This window comes from Girardinichthys multiradiatus, chromosome 5 (assembly GCF_021462225.1).
Source record: "Girardinichthys multiradiatus isolate DD_20200921_A chromosome 5, DD_fGirMul_XY1, whole genome shotgun sequence".
NCBI classification, from domain to species: Eukaryota; Metazoa; Chordata; class Actinopteri; order Cyprinodontiformes; family Goodeidae; genus Girardinichthys; species Girardinichthys multiradiatus.
In genome coordinates, this window is record NC_061798.1 from 48,780,783 (window position 1) to 48,801,819 (window position 21,037).

A 21,037-nucleotide genomic window follows, 5' to 3' on the forward strand; every position below is an offset into this window, starting at 1 on the left:
AAGATCACTGATCAGAGGCGTTCAAGGGGAAACTGGCTGTAAGTCCAGTTTTATTAAACTGTTGGTTGTGAGCCGCGTCTCATCCAGGCGCTCTCCAACGTGTTCCACATTTACCGTACATGCTATGGAGGTGATATTTGGACCCCAGCTCGGCTCAGATGGTGAACAGTAGATTTAGCATGGCTGAGCGTTTCCATGTGTGTGCTGCAGCTGAAGCACACGAGGACAGGCGGGGGTGAGGGGTGGGGGGGTTCAGACCTGTCTTGGACTGGTTGAGTTTGTCTTTCTCAGTCAGCTGGGAATGTGGGGTTTACAGTCTGGCCACTGTTTGCGTGATCACCCTTCTGCTAAGAACCGCTGCAGATATTTCTGCTTTCTCTCCACATTTAACCCCCCTTCTCTTCTCTTCTCTCCTCTCCTCTTCCTCCCCCATCCCCTCATCTCTCCCTCCCCCGGCTCTGGCTCTGTAATGAACTCCCCTTATTCACCAGCTAATGACTGCCTTTGATCTCCTGCCTCAGACCTCTGCTCCAGCTCTACCTTGCAACTGTCTGATTTCTCTCTCCCTCTCTTTTTTGCTCCATCGCTCGCTGGATTCATTTCGCTCCTCCTGTTTGCATCCTTCCCTCGGTTTCTCACCCAGACGAGCTCACGCTCCTTCTGACTTGTTTTTTTCCTGCTTTCCTGCAGGGAGTGGGGGTTTCAGTCCCGCTGACCTAGGCTAAACAAAGTTTGGAGCTACCAGGCTTAAAAAACTTAAGATGCTCCTCCACAAGAACACGACGGTTCTTTGCTGTGGAACCTGCAGCTGCATTGTATTAGCTGTGCATCATGCAGCAGCAAACGGAGTCATGTTGCAAATAACATAAAGCAGATGAGTCTAATGATTTTCATCTGTTCTGTTTTTGTCCCCACAGTCCAACAAAGTTCCCGTCGTGCAGCCGTCCCACGCAGTCCACCCGCTCACGCCGCTGATCACGTACAGCGACGAGCACTTCGCTCCGGGGTCCCATTCCGGCCATCACCCCCAGGATGGAGGCAACAAACAAGGTAGAGAAAGGTGGAAAGCAACATTTGAAAGTGTAGACAGGTGCAACATTAGATGGGCTGCAGTTTTTTTTATTGACTTAATGTTAGATAAAAGTTTACTGAGGTTTTAAACATTTTCTGTCCTACTGGTTTAAAGTGCTTCTAAAGAGGTGAATGTGCCAGAGTAACCGGAGTGTTGTCCAGCCATATGGAGCATAGAGCATCACAGTACTGTCCCTCCCCCGCCTGTTGCTGCATACCGCAGGTTAGCTGTCTGAAAGAAGTCAAGACAGATACGAGGATTTAAAAATCTCTTCAGTGGCGAGTCTTTGTGTGAAAGCTGAAGGAGCCTTCAGAAGAACTGAAGTCATGAAGTGTTTTAAAACTTCAGTTAGGAAGCTACGAGCGGCTGGTTCATTAAGCAGCTGACTGCAGGCTGTATCGGAGCGGATAGCCCGACTAGTCAAATAGTTAACATCAGTTTGATTTTCTTGTTTAGAGAAAAATGGTAAAACAGGGTTTTTTCTGGACAATAAGCATGTTTAGTTGAAAACTGCTGCTTACGTTTGTGTTCTATTAATCTGTTGTCTGTTTATGAAACTAACATGCTTTAAATAAAAGGATCATAGCTGTAATTATCAATATGTTCTAATATTTAAGCAGCAGCTGGAAAGATGGTTGCTTTTTTAAATTTTTTTATTACAGCAGTTATATCAGGTTATATGACTTTGTGTTAAACTTGGTGTAAATATTATGTAATTACTTAAGTTTGTCATACTGGAGAATATCAGCTCAGCCACTGCATGTTTAGTTGAAATTATGGAATGGCTCCATCAATGTGAAACGGGCAGCATGTATAGTCTAGCATAACCCCTATAAACCCAGCAATATGTTCCAATATCTAAGATCCTGTCTGAGAACTAACACTTTATCATCATCATCGTCGGGTGATGGTTCAAGATGCAAACTTTACTCTTTATTGTTACAAACATTCAGACTAGAACCTATTTACAAATATTCTGGATCCAGACATCCAACATTTGCCAGTTAGTAAGCTTTGTTTTTCTAATTTATTTGTTTGAGGTTCTCCTGCTGACCAAATGGAAACGTTCTGTTTCGCCCACATGTGTTTGTGGAAGTTCTCGTAGCTCATCTCAGTTCAGCTGCAGATGCAGAGCACCAACCTGATGCCTTCTCCTGGTTTTCCTTTAGATTCTGCTCATCCCACTGCGTCGGGATAATTAGAATAATTTTATATTACAGCTGCCGAATGCATCAGACTGCAGTCACTGTTGCCATGTATGAAATATATACATGCAATATTTAATAGCTACGTTGTATTCCAGGTACCATGCGTTCAAGCGCTGTGGCAGTAATACATTTCCGATGGGTTGTGGTCATCAAGCGGCGGGAACGTCAGAATGATAGAAAAGAAGGAAAAAAGTGGGACAAATGTGGGTTAAGCCCAACTGATACGCTCATCAGTATGTTAAACAAGAATGTAGATGTTTTGGTCTTTATAGAGATTAAAACAATACCAAAGATGACTTATCATGCAATCATAAATATGCAAAGCAGCTAATTTTGCAAATCTGAGTTTTCAGTTTGCTCAGGCCTTAAAATAAACCCAGGTTATACAGAAACAAATGAGTAGGCTTGTTGAAGCCTTTGATAAAAGACTTCAAGGTCTTACAAGAAGCTTTAGCTAAAAATATTGCAGCGATAGATTGTTGAACCCGACTTTAATTTAACTTATGCAATACATAATTGTTTTTCTTCTTTCTTCGACTGTCAGTGCTGTCAGGACTGAGTAGAGACACACAAAACCAAACGTGTCACGGTAAAGTCATCCTTTCGTCTGAACCGGTTTGAAGCCGCCTGTCGGATGGCGTTCCAAGCCTTGTTGCCCTCTCCCTCTGCACGGCTCAGCTCTGAGGAATAAGATCAAGCTGCAGCGCTGACAGCTGCCGAGGAGCTTCTCCGCTGTTTGGACGAGCCCCCTTGGCCCTGCACAGCTGGAGGCTCTGGCAGCTCCTCACTGATGCTGGGGAAAGGAAGAAAACTGAGCTTTGTCCTGCATCTTTTCGCTTCTTCTCTCTGCTTTCTTCTCCTGCGATGTAGGCGATGATGAAGATGATAAGGACGGGAGCTTCTGAGGGACCGGCTATAAATAACGATGTGGAGCGGAGATGTAAGGAAGCTGTGCTCCACATACGCCATGCATCTGCCAACATGTGCTGTGATGTCGGAGCATGAAAGAACAAACAGGAAACAAACAAAAAAAACTGGATTTCAGAGAAAACGCACATCGTTTTACTTTCACATCAGTTTCTGACAATAAAGAGGAAAAAAAATCCCCCAGAGGGCCTTTCTTCTCTGCAACTCTACAGAAATCCATGTCCAAGCAATCCGGCTGCAGAATTAGCTGCAAATAATTTCCCCAGGCGTATTCATGTGTGTATCAGTGGAGCTAAGCCGAGGATGCTTAAAACCAAATCTCCTTTTTTTTTTAGCTGTCCCTCTTGCTCTTTCTCTCCCTCTTGTATCGCCCAATAGCTGCTCTGCTTCCTTCAGAGGGCTCAGACTTTGATCTGCTCGTTAATTATGAAAAACAATCATGGATTTTCTCATTATGAGCTCTAATATGCACAGGGTTGCTGCGTGGGATGGAAGGTCGAGCAGAGGGAGGACGGTGGAAGAGAAGCATGTAAAATTAACAAAGATTAACATGGGGACCAGAATTAGAACATGGAACGCATCCACACCTGTGTCGCTTGTTGTCAGGGGGAACAAGGCTGCAGATCTTTGCTGGATTTCATTGGGAACATGTGGAAAATGAGGTTTTATACAGGTGAGAGGGACAAGGTTAACACATCAGGGCTCTGTATTCCTCCCCTGCTGCTTCACCCCTCGCCTACTTCCCTTCCCTGAAGGAGTGTGAGGTAGAGGATTAGAGAGCGGGGAGCAGAGCCATCCATGCTATGAATCCAGCGTTGCAGCACTGGCTCTGCAGACAGAAGCCTCCCACTCGGACTGCCTATCCAAGGAATAGGATGAAGGCCTCTGCAGACCTCAGCTGGAAAAAGGGAAATGATACAGACAGAGAAGGAGCTTCCATGAAGAGTAGAAGGCAGTCCACATCTTCAGACATTACATTTTTTTTTCTTTGTACATGTCATGCCTTTGCAATGTACAGCAAAAGTCTTCTCCTATTTTTATAAAATATTTTCTCTAATTGTACGTAACAATTTATTAATAATTAATTTTCCTTCCAAGGAGCCAGACTTGAAAGAAGATCTTTCACAGTTTTTATTTGCGTTGATCTATCACATAAAATTCAGCCAATGTCCAAAGCAGTGCATGACTGTGAAATGAATAGAAAACTAAAAATGTGGCATCCTGTCCACCTCCTTTTACTCTGTCACTCCTAAATAAAACCCTAAAAGCCTGCTAATTGGTAAATGTTGTCCATTTGTGTGTACAAGAATCAGTGTGAATGCAGCTTTTTTGTTTCTGGCCTCAGAGGTTTCTTAGAGAACTTAATGTTCACCTCTGAGGCCAGAACAAACAGTATTATAAAGACAAAGGAACACAGCAGACGGGTCAGGGAGAAGGTTTAAAGCAGGTTTAGGTTCTACAACAACATCCCAAGCTTTAAACATCTCACAAAGCCCAATGCTCCTAAATGCTCTAAACTGGAGGAGACATGACTGAAGGTCTTCCAGCTTCAGAAGCAGTGAAAAGTTATTCTACCAAGTATTGACTCGCGGGGTCCTCAATGCATACGTGTGCCACAACCTTTTCCATTTCAATTTGAAAGTTATTTTAAAGCCATGACTGATTTCCCATCCAGTTTGTTTGGCATAGTTTGACCCTTTGATCCAAAACAACTTAAAAATACCTTTACAACTTTTGATGTTGTAACATGAGAAAATGTGAAACATTTCAAGGGTTTAGGGTTGGGATACCTATGCTAACATGTTGTGCAGTCTGTGATTTAAAAATATAGAAAAAGTGGAGGAGAAAAGAGAGAACTTCCGACCTAAAGCAGATTTTAAGCAAGTACACAGTATATGAATGTCATATCTTTAAGGAAACACAACAAAACCCATCAAATGGTCAGGTAGTGGACTGAAAATGAGCGAAAAAGCAGCCCAGGTCCATAGAAAGACCTTCAGAAAGCCTGGAGAAATGTGTAGGGTCACCTTTAAAGATGACAGGAATGTCTGGCTGCTTGAAAGGAAAATGTAAATAAGTGAGTGAAGGATGAGTTTTTTCAGCAGGAAGTAAAGCAGATTTTTGTCTTCCTGCAGTTCTGTTTTTACTACGTTGTGTCACAAAAATAAACCTCTTGACCTTGAAGCTCAGTAGGAGCTGCAGATTGAATAGCTTAGTTGGGGAAAAAGCTTCGGTTACCCAGCTTAAGGAAGCAGAAACACTGGAAGGGTTCCAGCTCTGCACATATCCTTTCTTTCTTGATTAGTAAGGTGAGGTCAGATGTCATCTTCATACCTTGACTTATGGAGAACTGTAAGGTTTCCATGGCTTCACCTTTTAAGCCACTTTCAGTTGGTTTATGAGGATTAAATCTCAGTAAAATCTTACTAAGTGGACCTTCAAGTCTTTGGAATCATTGTTGTTGGACAGAAACACTTTCCAGAGTAAAGGAAGCTCCGATGCTGTGGAAGACCAACCTGAAATATTTGGTTTGTTATTTTCGTTTAAAGAGGGTTTATTTTTATAAAATGTGTATCTGAACATTGTCTCTAACTGTTTACAGGAATGCCGAGGCATCATCCTGGACCAGACATGCCCAACTTCTACTCCCTGTCTCCTGGAGGAGTGGGACAGATCACGCCCCCTCTGGGATGGTGAGTCGTAGACGGCAGTTAGCGTGCATGCTGGGTGATTAATGCTGACACAGAGCAGTCCCTGATCCTGGACAGGTCTGCAGCAGCAGCAGCAGCTCTAACAGGGAGGTCTGCCTCTGGCTGGCTCTGCAGCGCTGCTGTGGCTTCCACCACACTGCTCCTCTGTGCACATCGAACAGATCATCGCATGTGTGCTGCTGCATCCTCATATGGCTGCTTAACCTCCATCAAAGCTTTAGGAAGCACTCTCATTTAATGCTTGAGATGTACTTTTTTAACCTCCCACCCTCCTCATTCTGTCATATTTTCTTTATTTTCTTCGTTTTGTAAGTTTTCATGTCTCTTTTTCAGTCTGACTGTATCAGTGTCCTTATGTCAGGCTGAGTGAAGCCATATGTTATGTAGTGTACAAACATTCATGCTCTTCTCTCAGCTTTTGGCTCCATTTTTCATTTAGTGGCACTTCTCAAGACAATTTTTCCAACTTTTCCAAAGAATTAAAGGGTTTTTAAATCATGGGCTGTGTTTGTAGCCTGTAACCACTCCATGGAAGCAGTACACGTCTCGTAGTGAATAGAGTTAATTGGTTATAATTTTATCTACTTGTTTTTTAAGAAAAGCATAAACTAATAATAGAAGATGTGTAAAATCACCTGAAGATCTGATGGTATGATGCAGGTTTTGGTGCTATAATTGGGGTGGAATGACACATTCCACTCAGGAGAAAGAGATGGGATTTTAACCATATTTTTATGATTGAACTTCTGTAAACATCCCTTTCTTTGCTTCTCAGAAACTGTTCTTTGACAAATATGTGATCAGTGTAGAATAATTCAGCCCAGGTTTGTCTTATCTAAATAACTTTAGTTGTTAAGTTGGACGCCCTCTGGAAAAAAAATAAATAAATAAATGACCTTGTTGAGGTTTGATCAGTCTTAAATATTTAAAATTTTGACTTGGAAATGATTAAATGCAGTCCAGATACCTTCACCTTATCTGTGCACTGGATAACTGTGGTGCCCTTTGTTCGTTCGTTTGTTCGTTTTTTTGATCGGGTAACCAAAGTCCTGCCAATGAACACATAAAAAACAATTTTTCAATTTAACATGACGGGGTTTTGTTTTATTTGATCATTGAGACTTCAGCAGAAATATGGAAAGGTAAGAACGCAGCAAGACAAATGTGCAATGTGCCACCTATCTTTGTTCTCCAATGCTAAAACTGATTCCTTTCTAAAGCTACATCTTCTGGACTTGCATAAAATGCAACTTCTTTTAGGTAGAAATGCTTCAGATATGTAGCCATGGATTTCTCTCAGCTTTAGTCTTTAATACAAATAAAATGATTTGTAGACAAACACAAATAGTCAGAGAAAAAATAGATGAATTTCAAACTTTCTCAATCAACTTATGGGTTCTTTTTTACCATTGAGGATTCAAAACTGAATAAACTGAATTGAACTGAATTGAATTGAACACCTTTTTCCTAAGGAAATGGAGGACAAGTCTGAAGACATTTTACTGAAAACAAAATAGAGTCTTCTGACTTCCTAATGAAGAAAATGTGACTTTAAAATGTTCAATTTTCCATTGTATGTCATAATAGACAATCCACATTTCCATTCATTTTTCCAAATTTTTTAGAACGTCCTTTAAATTGTGGAGATTAAGGAAGCCAGTTGACCAGCTGAACATCACATTTCCATCCAGATGTAGTTTCATAGAATATGTTGGAATATCTGCTGAATTAAGATGAAAAACACATTATAAATTCAACATTATGGCCAATCAAAAATAATACAGTTTACAATAAGTTTCCATTTCATTTCCATCTACTCTTCCTCATGCTGATTTATTTCTAAGATAAACTTGGAAGCTGTAAGGAGATATAAGGAGACAGAAAATGCTTGAAATTAATTGAAATGGTTTAAACTAAAAGCCAAAATATGTGTTTTGCTTTGATTATTCCTGCAGGTTCTCTCACCACATGGTGCCCGGCCCCCCTGGCCCCCACGCCACAGGAATCCCTCATCCAGCTATCGTCAACCCGCAGGTCAAACAGGAGCCACCACATGAAAGTGACATCATGCACATGTAAGTACGATTTTTAAAACCTCGCACCATCACTGCTTTCTCAGGCAGCGTTGTACCAAGTGTTACACTGGATGGGAAAACGATGTCGGGTCCATTCTCAAGGGTCCATTCTCCTCTGATAACAGACCTGCAGCACTGAGAGCCGACAGATACATGACTGAGATTAACTCTGGTGTGTGCAGAGGGATGGTTTTCTTTTTTCTTTTTTTTTTTTTTTTTTACAGTATTCCCATTGGTACTATGAGGATTGTCAGAAAGGGAATGAGAAGCGGGAGGAGAGCGCTTCTTACTGGGGGGATTTCAGCATTTGGTTTTAAGTAGTTTCCAATGTTCTGTGGATAAAGTTTGGTTGCCATTAATGGTGAAGTAATCTTTTCGCATGAAGGGCTGCATACAACTGCACATGATTAAAGAGGCAGGGGCCCATGGCGTGGAAGGGCTTCTCACGCTGCTTCACCATTGGCCAGGAGCAACCAGACCCTCTCTGCTTTTTGTCGCCATCGTGGCACCACAATTTCCTCCTTGTGCCACTTTGCTCTTTTATTCTCTCATTTTCCAACCTTTTTCTTTCATTTTCTTCACCTCCATCCACTCCATCTGCAGGAAATCCCAGCACGAACAGAGAAAGGAGCAGGAGCCCAAAAGGCCGCACATCAAGAAGCCGCTAAACGCCTTCATGCTCTACATGAAAGAGATGCGTGCAAATGTGGTCGCCGAGTGCACACTGAAGGAGAGCGCCGCCATCAATCAGATCCTGGGACGAAGGGTACGTCACGTGTTCGCTTTATGCTCATTTTCTTTCTACTGGTGTGTTTTGTTCTTTACATATAAACTTCAGTCGCCCAAAGATCACAGCTTAGGACCCTGGAAATGCAAGTAGTTGAACAAGTACAAAGACTTCCATCTGTATCACCAGTTTTTTTAGTTTGTGATAATTATTGCAAGAGCCAGTTATCTCAGATGCAGTCATCTGTCAGACTGTGTGCCATAAAATCTGCCTGAATAATGGCACAGTTGGAAATGTTTCCTTTTTCAGGACCGAGAAAAGGGTGGATCCACAGAACCGCGTGGAAAGCCTTAACGAATAGCTTTCCACAGTTTGTGGCCTGCAGACGATAATTGCTCACTGACACAGTTTGAATGAAAAGTGATGATAAATGAGAAGCCATGTTTGAATATGAAATGAAAGATATACATGTCCACCATGGAGGTTTAACCAAACAAATTCATGCAGAAGGTCCTTATGGGTTAGAAAAAGACAATTATGTTTAATAATTGACCCAGTCTGATCATTTTGGTCATTTTGATTTCAATTAGTTCTCAATTCTTATCTAGGCAGAAGTGTTTTCTCCAACAGCACCCTTTTGGAAAACATCCAGACTGATGCAGTCAAGGCTTGAAATATTATAGAGGTTTGCCAAAGTGAAAAAGTTAGTATATGAAAATAAAATGTTTCAAAGAACCATTATATGGATCTTCTCTTGTTTGCACCACCTACTGGTTTTGGTATTTATATCTTTGTGGATTCCTGCATTTATGTTTGAATGAAGATGATTTCTTTTTCTAAACTGGAAAGAAACAGAAAGATACTGCATGCTTTACATCTGTTGGCAGCTTTGGTGTGCAAAAAGCTAAAAAATAAATGATTCTTTCTAATAACATAATCTCAAACTGAAAATCTGTAAAGTTATTTCTTTAGTTGGAGTGTCTGGTACTAATAACCCTTTAATTAACTACTTTAATTAAATGTCTATGAGTGTTTAATTAGGAATCAGTGACTTCCTGTTTCCCGACATATGGCGTGACATAGTGGGCTATTTCTCTTATGAACTTTTTTAAATGAGAAAGACGAGATCTTTCCATTTAACTGAGGATGTGTTTAGATTTTCATAAATCAGGAGATTTCTACAAGAAAATGACTGCTGGCCTGAACATGTCCATGTCTGCAGTCAGAGCAATGGTTAAAAGGTTTAAAACAACCAGAACTGCTGCTGCAATAAAAGACTGATTAATTTAAAGACTTTTTACACATCTTTGGTGCAGAAAGATGCAGGATTTATAACTGAATTCTATTCATCAGGTTTCTTTCTTTTTTTAAAAACAATCTGTCCCAACATTTAGAAGACAACAGTTTCCTTTGACCAAACTCAGAATACACAACTGCATGTCATCATTTAACTGTATCCTATTTACCCCCCACCCCCTAATCTTTCTTTGTACTGAAACAGTGGCATGCTTTATCTCGGGAAGAGCAAGCTAAGTATTATGAGTTAGCCCGCAAGGAACGGCAGCTCCACATGCAGCTCTACCCCGGCTGGTCCGCTCGAGACAACTATGTAAGTATCAACAGAACAGACTGGCAGCGGTGCGCGTGTGTGCATTCATGTTGTTTCTATGTCTGTCATGTGATTTAGTCTTTAAAAGGCACATAGGCATTAATTCACAGGAGCCCTCTCCATGCTAATGGGCCTGTCTGCAGAGCCTTTGTTTCTGCATAATGTGTAATTCATAACACTGTTCTGGTACCATCCACACAGAGATGGATGTTAAGATCACGGCGATTATTATTGTCACTGTGAGTGAAAATTGCCTTGTGATGGTGATGCTAGTCTTTGATGTGCCGTATTGGCGCAGAGCTTCAGATGTAGAAGCAGCTGTCAGAGCGAGCCGAAGAGGCTAGGTTGTTTCTCCCAGCATTCACCTCTGCTCCCTCCAGCTGCTCACTTTGTTTCTAAAAGTACCTCAATCAGAAGGTTTGGGACTTCCAGTGTGATTCAGAATAGATTTCTATGCAAAAGCATTAATGAGTTTGTCTTCAGGCAGTCAAACCTTCTTGATCAAAAGTTCTCCAAGCTATGTGAAGCTCTGTTAAAGACTTCTTTGGACTTGGGTTGCTTTTTTTAAACAATTTGAGGTGAGTCCTTGTACCTGCCAATGAAATAAAAGTGGACAAGTGCAGCATATAAAAAGGAGCATTCCTCCAGAAATGTTCAGGAGAGTAAAAAAGCAGCCCAAGTCCAAAGGAAACCTTTGAAAGACTTTCAGAAATCCTGGAGCACAATAATTATGAAAATCTGGCAGCACGAAACAAAATATAAGAAATTTGAAAGTGATTTCAAACTTTTGCCCAGTTTTCTGCTGAGGTTTGTGTTTGTGTGTGTGATAGGAACATACCCAGAGGTGTGAATGTGATGTTTGGGATTTTTCTGAGAGAGAGCACCTGCTTTTATTAAAAGTGTGGCTCCGGCACTCACCTTCACTCCACCACCGAAGTGCTTTGTGGTGTTTACCTGCCTCCCCTCGGACATCGACAGCATTCCCCCTCTTTCTGCCTCTGCTGCTCTGCTGCTGACTTGCTGCTCTGAGAGGAAATCACATCATCAGTGACCGACAGTCCAGGTCTTATTTTATTTCAAGCTTTTAAGGAAAAGCTGTACGTCGTTCTGTCATTCATGTCTGAAAGATAACAGCGTGACTCATGCAAGCTGTTTCTGTCCCTCATCAGCTGTAGACTGGAAGCATGTCTTGCATGGAAACCCCACACTGGCACAGTTCAGCTGTGCAGCACCTCGCTCATCCTTTCTTTCACCCACACTTGCTCAGTCTGTCCTCCTCGCCGCAGAAGGCAGATTAGCTCATGAATAAGTGGATTAGCACACTTTGCAGCAGGAAACCAAAGTGCTTCTCATATTTGACTAGAACGACTCTTCACTGCTATCTATACCTTTAGTCCCCCCCTTCGGGGGATTTAACTGAAGCTATAAATCCTCTCATGTCTTTACTGGAGGGAGAGTGGTGTTCTTTGCAGAGGATACTGTCATAGTTGCGGTTTGTGTGGTGGACCAAAAAGGCAGACAAGCACAGAGAAAGCAGAATGGGATCGAAACTCCTTTTAATTCTCAGAGTTCACTTACATGCAGGCGAGGTGCATGGGTACAAGGTAATCCTGATAACAAGGCAATTTTCAAAACAAACCTAACAGAATCCGAAGCAAGGTGAGACTCCAAGAAGAGACATCACGAGAGACATCAAAAAGACATGATGACACTGCGTGGAGCAAAGGACAAAGACGAACTTAAATACAGACAAAGGTGGACATGAAACGATAGGGCAGGTAATCAGGGAAAACAGACACGGGTGTGGAACAGGCGAGCGGGAAGACAGAGGGGCAGGTGAACCAGATAGGGATAAACGAGAACATTGAGGAGCTAGATGAGGAACAAACTGTAAACAAACCAAGGGCACCAGAACACATGGGAGAGAACAGAGACATGAAGCACAGGGCAGGAAATAAACTTCATTACTAAAAACATGAGGAACAGATCTAAACAGACATTCATCAAACCCATAAAACACAGAGCAAAGCAGAACCTAGACAACCTATAAGGAAAGGAACCACGAAATAACCATGCACTACAGTAAACAGAAAAAACACCTGGCTGAATAACAAACACCAAACCAAAATTCCACATCGTGACAGATACTGCTCTAATTTCAGAGGACATTTCAATTGCTCTTAATGCTTGTCATCTTCAGGACTTCAGACGTACACAGAACAGTCACAGGAGTGTAAAAATATGCCTCTGCTCAGCTGTTAGAGCAGAGGTCACACTGTTCAGGCTCCCAGTTGGTCGGCCCCTCTCAGAGTTGCAAGTTGCAGTGGACTCCGGAGTCTGGGGTTTAGCTGCTCGGATGCCCAGCAGGGGATGAGTGAACATGGCAGTCAGCAGCAGAATATCCGAGTGGTCTAGTGAGCGTGAGTGCTGGAGCCACACTTTATGCGTTCCTCTGTATATTTTTAGGGGAAGAAGAAGAAGCGGAAGAGGGAGAAGATGCAGGAAACGGCCACAGGTGAGTGCACGTCTGCTGCTGCAGCTTCTTCTTTCTGTTGTTGTTTTTTTTTGCATTTAGGAGTTTGGGATTAATAATCTGTTAGTGTTTTGCAACATAATTATTTCCCACTAAAAAGGGACTAAATGCAAAGTAGAACCAAATTCATCAACCATCAACATTCTGGCCTGGCCTGTTGTTTTGTATCCAAAACATCCCCTTATCCATTCATTCTTTATCCCGTCGCTGCCTCCATATATTACACCTACTTTGGGATTAGTCTGTCCTTTTCTTCAGAGTATTTACGGATTCTGGGCTTTGCACTATTTTTCTGCCTGCTGCACCACAGTATGTCTATCTGCTGACCTTGTTCATCTGCACTTTCAAGCCTCTTTTTAGCTCTGCAGCTGTAATCCACTGAGAATTACACCTTAGGTTAAATGTCAGTGTTTTCATGGTCTGTACACTGTGTAAGTCCACATGGACGGTTACATAAAAAAACAACAAACTGTTAAAAAAGATGCAATTTTCTGCAGGTACAGGCCAGAGAATGAAAACGGCGTACATCTGAGAATATGGTAAGAAACCACCTCCCTGTCTGGTTAATATATGTCAAGTTTCCTTTTTAAACTGTTAAACACTGACTTGAGAGCTTGTGCTCACAGACTAATCCTAAACAGGTCCACCATAACCTCACCATAGTCATTGTGTAGCACGTTTTATTAACCCATAGTGTGTTGAATATCTGCATGTGTGTGTATTCTGTTCTGCTGTGTAAAAAATGTCCAAACCATACAAGGTTTGACCAGTGGCCGTTGGATTTGACTCTCAAGAATATTTTGTCTGGTCTGTGAATGCAACATGGCAAAGCGCCTAATTCATGCTAGCTGTACCATATCTTCTTTATAGGAACTGAAGCTGAGGAAGTTTAAAATGTGGTCAGCTGTAAAGGTTTGTAGCCATGATGAGAGTTGGTTCCTCTAAATCTGAGGACATGAGTCTCATCCCTGCAGTTCTAAGATTGTGTCTAAGTTCCAACCCTAAACTATGGTTATGAAATGTGGATCAAGACCCAAAGAATGAGATACTGGATATACATGGCTGCTTTGAGTTTTATTCATAGGTTGGTTGACTTAGAAACAGGGTAAACAGCCGATTGGAAAGCTCAGACCAGAGCCTCTGTTCCTCTGCATTGAAAGGAGTCACTTGAAATTGTTCAGACTTCTTTTTGGGACATCTCCTGCTGGGCACCTTCCCTTTGGTTTTTTTTGGCACATCTAACTGGGAGCTGACTTTAAGATAGGTCTGTACATTTAGAAGGACAATATCCCTTCTGGTCTTAGAACGTCCTCAGATTCACCAGAAGAGCTGGAATGTAACTTGGGAAAGGGAATCTGGCTCAACTGTTCTGATTTCATATTATAGGAGAATGGTGGATGGATGGAGTACCTGACCTGAATCAGTATGATTCCATTGAATTGGCTTTGTAAGGTGCCCTGAGATGACATGTGTTGTGAATCGGTGCTATAGAAATAAAACTGAATTTAATAGAGTCATCGGTGTAGTAGAAACAGAAAAAGCTACTAAAGAAGTTTAGATACACATTTTAATAGAGAATGACAGACAAGAATTTCCGATCTAAGCTTTTTGTAAAGCTTTGACCCTGAGATTCCAATATAATATACGAACAACATAGAAAATATATTTTGTCATCTTCCTGATGTTGGCTGTCAATATTTATTTCTTGTAGGAACAGAGGTGATGTTTACGGTCACAATAAAACAAAGACCGAATAGATGACTCTTTAGCATCTCATGTTAGCACTTAGCACAGTAAGCTTGAATAACTGTAAACATAAATCTCAATGTGTATTCCCAAGAGAAGGAGCACCCCTAAATGAACATTTCCAAATCCAAGTTGAAAGCTCAAAACGAGAGCACCTTTGGTGTAAAGCGTTAGGCCTTCCTGTTATCTGCTGAAAGTCATGGTCTCTCTTGCTCTTTTTCAGTCTAAATGATTGTTAACATGTTGCGACGTGATTTTAAATAGCTTCCTTCGTCTCTGTGCTTTATCTGATTTTATTTTAGACACCTTACTGATGCTGAAAATGACTAACTTTGACTTCTTCACTGTGTCTACCCCAAAGAGGGCTGTTGTTCACACTACTTAGTAGCGTTTAAGTATGCTGAGTTCACTGATTAGAAAAAGATTGGATTTTTGAGTTTTGGTCACTGGGCCAGTCTAGGTCCATCGAGGGGAAAATTGCAGAGTTTCGGTCACCAACCAATTCCTGGTGCTTCTGTAGCTTTTTGGTGAAAATGACAGATTATGGTTATGGTTTAGATTTGAACTGAACTGGAAATTGGCAGGTCAGAAACTGGAGTCCCTCCCTAACTACACATCTGACAAGACGTGAACTATCTTGGAACTTGTCATTTTACTGCTGGTGAAGGCCCAGACGTCAGCTCTGCTCCATATGGAATACATACGTTCCCTTTGTTAAGCAGAACAGGTTGGATGAAGCTTTATCTTTTGGGGTCCAGGAACTTAACGAGATGCTACACCTCAATAAGATTTCATGGCATCTGGGGTCTCAGGGTGTTTGAAAAGTTCTAACAACACAGGCGCCAAATTGTTTTTAACATACAAATGTTACGTTGAACAATAGATTCTTATCAAATGTTCCCCAGTTGTTTTCTCTCCTATTCTGTATGTATCAAAATCCCATGTGTGTAAAGGCAGCTCTACTGTCCCTCCCAGTCTTCCTTACTGTCTGTACTCTGCCTGCCTGTGAGTGTGGCAGTATCCCGTTATTCCGCTTCCAGAAAAAGCCGGGCAGATGTGACAAATCGGCCCAACGACACAAAGGTTTCCACTTGATCAATTTTTGACCCAATAGCGCTCTCTGAACCGCTCTTCTTTTTCTTTTCTTCTTTTTTATATAAACAGCCAGTTTTCAGAGAGCAGTCAGCACAAGCGCAAAAAAGCACTTCATCTCTGATCCAATAATTAGCAGCGCCTAGCCGCGGCGGGATGGACACCCTGCCTGATTCTCAGTGACAGCCTTAAACTAATATGCATAATACTGAGGATACTGCCACAACTCCCCAAGCCCTCAATTTATGCAGATCCCAGAGAGCTGGATTGAGGTTAGCCTGCTGTAGATGCCAAAAACATCTTTAAATGAACTCGTTCGTATGTTTCTTTTCATCCGTCCCATCTGTCTCTCTTTTTGTTTGAACAGTCAGGGAGAAATGTTGGTAATACGTTGTTACTTTAATTGATTCTTCAATTAAGCATCAAGCAAGTTTTCTTTCTTTTCCTTTTATAGTCAGAAGGAAGAAGATTTAGATTAAAATGTGAAAGTTGAGTTTAGGCAAAAGTTTAAAACTGTCTCTAAAGTTTATGTTTTGCTTCCAAGCAGCTAGACTTTCTTGCTGTTATTAGGAAATATTGACCAATAGATTTCAGGCTTTCTTATTTTTTTAAAGGTTTTCTTTGGACTTTGGCTGCTTTTGCTCTTGCAGCTGAGTAGTGTGATCTTTAAAAATATTAGCATGATAAAATTAGAGTGACAAGATGTAGAAGAAAAATAAAGTGTCAGATCTAAAAAAAAAAAAAAAACTTTCTGCAGCAGAAAATAAACAGTTTTTTTTAGTTCTTAAATAATCAACGTGTATTTTGATGCACGTTTGAGTTTAATGAAACTCAGATAATAGTAATGGAGATACAGTGCGTTTTGATGGGGAGAATCTTCAAATTTCTTAATTTTCTGTTGCATTAAAAACCAAAAATAACCTGAAGCATGTTTCTTTCAGTCTGGGGTTATAGACCTTAGTATTCACAGGTTAGTTCAGTCCTTAAGCTTCCGACGCAAAGATCACAGTTTTACCAAATAAACATCACAAAGCACCAAAAAGAAATGTGCAATCTAACTCGAGAAACTCCTACAACAAATAAGTCGAAATAGTTTATTTCTAGGGCTGCACGGTGGCGCAGTTAATAAAACGCTACCAGCTTGATCACGCAGGGATCCAGTCCAGTAAATGAGCAAATAAACTTCTATAACAATCATACACTGTGCAGTGGTGCAGTTGGTAGCACTGTTGCATTGCAGCAAGAAGGTCCTGGGTTCGATTCCCGACCAGGGATCTTTCTGCATGGAGTTTGCATGTTCTCCCTGTGCATGCGTGGGTTCTCACCGGATACTCCGGCTTCCTCCCACAGTCCAAAGACATGCCTGTTAGGTTAATTGGTCTCTCTAAATTGCCCTTAGGTGTATGAATGAGTGTGTGCTTGGTTGTTTGTGTGTTGCCCTGTGATGGACTGGTGACCTGTCCAGGGTGTACCCTGCCTCTTGCCCATAGACTGCTGGAGATAGGCACCAGCTCCCCCATGACCCACTATGGAAGAAGTGGTAGAAAATGACTGACTGAGTTTATTTCTATAAATGGTGTTGCCTGCTGTCCATCTGTACAATTAAATAAAGGTTAAAAACTAACTAAAAGTCCAGGAAATCTAAGTCATGTCTTTCAGAAAAATCCAACTGAAATTAACTAGAAGTATTTCCACTCCACCAAAATCATGATGAGTTAAGGTTTGCAAACTAAAGGAGTAGCATCCATCCCACTTATTGAGATAAAACTACAGCTGGTAAGCAGCAGACTGCAGGCTAGCCACCCAAGCAGATAGCTTTACTAATTATCAAGCCAATATGGCCTTTTCTACTCAATCAGGAGCAAAACGTTTTAATACTCTGCACTTTAACTTTAACTGTTGCTAAATTTAACAGGTGTTTATTCTGTGTTTTATTTACTATTGATAATATCATTATAAGAACAATAATCAATGTTTATAATATTTTAGTAGCAGCTAGTTTGCTGTTTGCTTTTTGTTTGTGAATAAAGAAAATAAAATATTACATCAGGTTTTACATTTTAGTGTAAATGATGCGATAAAATGGGCCAGAGGAGAGGGGCAGTGTAAAACGGTAGTTTTACTCAAATTCATCAACAGAATGAGAATCTCAATTCAGCCCATAGCTAAGAGCTGAGAGACGCATCATCTCTCAGTTCATCATCCAGTGAATCACTCGTTTTTAGCTAATAGCTGTTTGGGAATCACCTTTTCAGAGCTAAAGTCTATTTTCTGTTTGTCAAACTGTGATATCTTTGGGATCATTTGTGTCAGGCTGCTGATAACAAAGAGTTAAGAGGCTTTTAAAAGGAAATCCTCAGAAATTGTTCAAGAACTGAATCAAAAAAGAAAGAAATATCACACAAAGTCCAAAGAGAAACTGCAGAACTGCTAATCAAGATTGCTTTAAATTACTTCCAGGATGTGTTGGGTTTATGAATATAGAAGGAATTATGGCTCAATCTTAAACCTGTGAAATACTAGCAACAATTTCTGTACTTTTCTATCTTTTGGAGATTTGACGGGCAGTCTTGATACTATCATCTGGTGTTTTCAGCCACTTTCCTCAACTTTCAGGCTCAACCTGCACAACATGTTCAGTTAAAAAGATGCAAAGATCCAGTTCAAAGCAAAACTTTACAAGTCTTGATCTATAGATCAAACCCCTCTTAAGACTACAAAAAAGTCTGAGTGCTTGGACGAAAAACTTAAATAAAATGAGGGATGACTCAAGACCTTTGCGCAAGAAGATATGAAGAGGATATCTGCATATTTTCTGGTCTTTGTTTTCTCTCTTTCAGGCTGTTTTATGACTCAGTGTTTCAGCTGTGCTACAGCAGAGCAGCTCGTCTTCTGATAAGTCGGTTTCTCTGTCACGTTGCCCTAGTTTTCCTGGCTGACTGGAATCCTCTCCTCCTCCTTCGAGCCACGCTGTTGGCCTTGTCTGAGTCAGCCACTGATTCACAGCCTCTGTGATAGTTATCTTCACGCCCTCCAAGTTTTTCCCCTCGTTTCAGTTGCTGCTCATTTTATCACACCTAACAAGGCTCGCTTTTTAAACTTGCTACAGTGGACCACGGAGCTGCAACATCATGACTCTCCACTTGTTTTAAGTCACATCCAGGATGTCTTAGAAACTCTGCAATTAACGGCCAGTTTTCCTGCTCCGGAAAATATAATGTGAGTGTTGTTCTGGCCTCAGCGCCCCTCCCCTCCTCATCCTCGCCTCTTTGGAAGCCGTGCCCTCGCTCCGATCCCTCTGATGTGAGCAGTCAGAAGTCAGCTGTCAAACGTCTTTGATGAGAAAAGAAGGAGTGTGTGTTTGGAGAAATGGTCCAAAAGGAAAACAAAATCCCTGAGTTTAGCCATTCTCACCCACCTGATACTCATCCTGCAGTCTCCATTCCCAAATTTGTCCTGTTATTTGTTGCCTCTCAGAACTTTCTCTCAGAACCGCATCCCATCACATACGCACATCTTCACAGATCGAAGCAATTAGGCGAGATTCAGAGTCTGCTTTCATTTCCCGAGCCATTTCAATCTGCCACTGAGCCTCTGGGCCACCGCTGCACAGCCCAGTGCCTCCACACCCTGCCTTATTAGTGACCCCACTTAATTGGGAAAGGACTCTGGATCTGAAAAACAAAACAAAACGATAAAACCTGACTGGGGGACTTGCTTTGAGCAGCAAATGCAAAGTGGGAGGATGTTTTCTTGCAGAACTGGCTGGAATGTGGGATAGTTGGAGGTAGGAAGTGGAAATTTGGACTCAAAACGGAGCAACACCTCGGCTAATGTTTCTAGTGGTAGGAAATGTTCTTCCTCTCCCCCTCCAACCTGTTACAAAGCACGCTGTGTTAAGTAAAACAGCCCTCTCAGCACTCAGCTCAAGCTTGTGTAGTTAAAGTTTGTCGATGGCTCACACTGACGAAACTCTCCCGGCCTGTTCCGGATCTGCCAGCCCTTTTTTGACGCTCCGGAGGGGGAACGCGGCTGCGACACTTGGGTTGTTTAGACTGGTGCTGAGGATTTGTTTTGGTTGAGTCACAGGCCCATTGTGCTGAGGTTTGGCCAGCTGCAGTCGCTCTGTGAGGGTCCGGTCTTGTTGCTTTTTGTCATGTCTTCTCTGCTTCCTCTCGTCCTCCCCCGTTCTCACCCCCTGAAACTCCTCAGGGCCCTGCATGCTTTTAGAAGAGGTGGAGAGTTGTGACCTTATAAAACACTCCCTCTATGAGATCCTTATCTGTGAATGAAGCCCCTCTGTGTTGCTGTGAGGATGGTGGTTGGGCTTGTTTATTTTTCGGTTGCTGCTGAATGAAGCAGAACTTGAACTCCGGCTCTTCTTTCTCTCATTTTCTGCCTCTTTACTCCATGTTTTTTTCCTGCTGTGGTTTTCCTGCACCACTCCTCTGTCCTGGTGCTGAATATGAGCGGCAGCCGGGTCCTTTTGAAGCGCGACCGCAGCAGAGGGAGCAGTCATTGTGCAGGCTCTTTGAACGTGCCGCACCCCCCCTTTCCTCTCCTCCAGCCTGCAGAGGCTCAGACTAAGCTGTGCGGGGGCACGGGGCCAGACTTCAGCTGCTCAGGCCCCCAGCGACGTTCCCTCAGATGTGGGCGATGGCTCCCACTGACCCCCCCACCCGTCAACCCCGCTCCTCACGCCTTCTTCTCTGCTCTCCAAGTCTCACCCACGCATGCCTGAGGTTTTCAGGTTTTGGGTGACTGTACCCGGCCCCAGTTCCTTCGTTTTTAACCACAATCAGACCTCACCCTTCCCTACTCTGCAGTGTTCAGCTATCTTTCATCATCTTTCTTCCTCAGTTTCAGCCCTTCCTGACTTTTCCTGATAGCCCTCATAGAAAAAAAAACAACCCCCCCTGTCTTCTGCACTTCATTTTGGAAAGTAATCCTTTTTTGAAGACTGTCACCAAACTAAGTGGATTGGTAAAGAGGCAGTTCTGCAGGAAGTCCAGCTGAAATTTGGGAAACTCTTGGCCTTGTTTCTTACCGTGTTTTTGACATTTGGTGGCAAAGGTTCCCAGGACAAACAGTGGAAATGAGGACATAAAATTTGATATGCTGTAGAGATATACATTGTGTGAAAGTTCTTCTTTTGATTTAAGAAACAAAGCTTTTGGTTAATTGAACAGAAAATGGGTGTCAGGGTTTCTACACATTTTCCATATTTTTCTAGACTTAAACTCAGGGTTACAGTTTGGTTACCTATTCTTAATTCTGTAAAAAGATGAAGGAAGGAGTGTGGTTAAAATGGCTCTGGGTCAGTTCCACTGTACATTT

At 42.0% G+C, this 21,037-nt stretch overlaps 1 protein-coding gene across 4 annotated transcripts in view; it reads left to right on the plus strand.

Moving 5' to 3' along the window:
- The window catches only part of lef1 (lymphoid enhancer-binding factor 1), a 61,191-nt gene that overhangs the window by 34,334 nt on the left and 5,820 nt on the right, over positions 1 to 21,037 (plus strand). Inside the window, exons 4-10 of one of the 4 annotated variants that reach the window (XM_047365245.1) lie at positions 918 to 1,050; positions 5,810 to 5,900; positions 7,874 to 7,993; positions 8,597 to 8,759; positions 10,222 to 10,329; positions 12,802 to 12,844; positions 13,360 to 13,401. In XM_047365245.1, the coding sequence (XP_047221201.1) occupies positions 918 to 1,050; positions 5,810 to 5,900; positions 7,874 to 7,993; positions 8,597 to 8,759; positions 10,222 to 10,329; positions 12,802 to 12,844; positions 13,360 to 13,394 (693 nt within the window). In that variant the 3' untranslated portion in view covers positions 13,395 to 13,401. Of the gene's footprint in view, positions 1 to 917; positions 1,051 to 5,809; positions 5,901 to 7,873; positions 7,994 to 8,596; positions 8,760 to 10,221; positions 10,330 to 12,795; positions 12,845 to 13,359; positions 13,402 to 21,037 lie in introns of all 4 variants that reach the window. The other 3 variants (XM_047365244.1, XM_047365242.1, XM_047365243.1) reach the window with 3 other exon arrangements.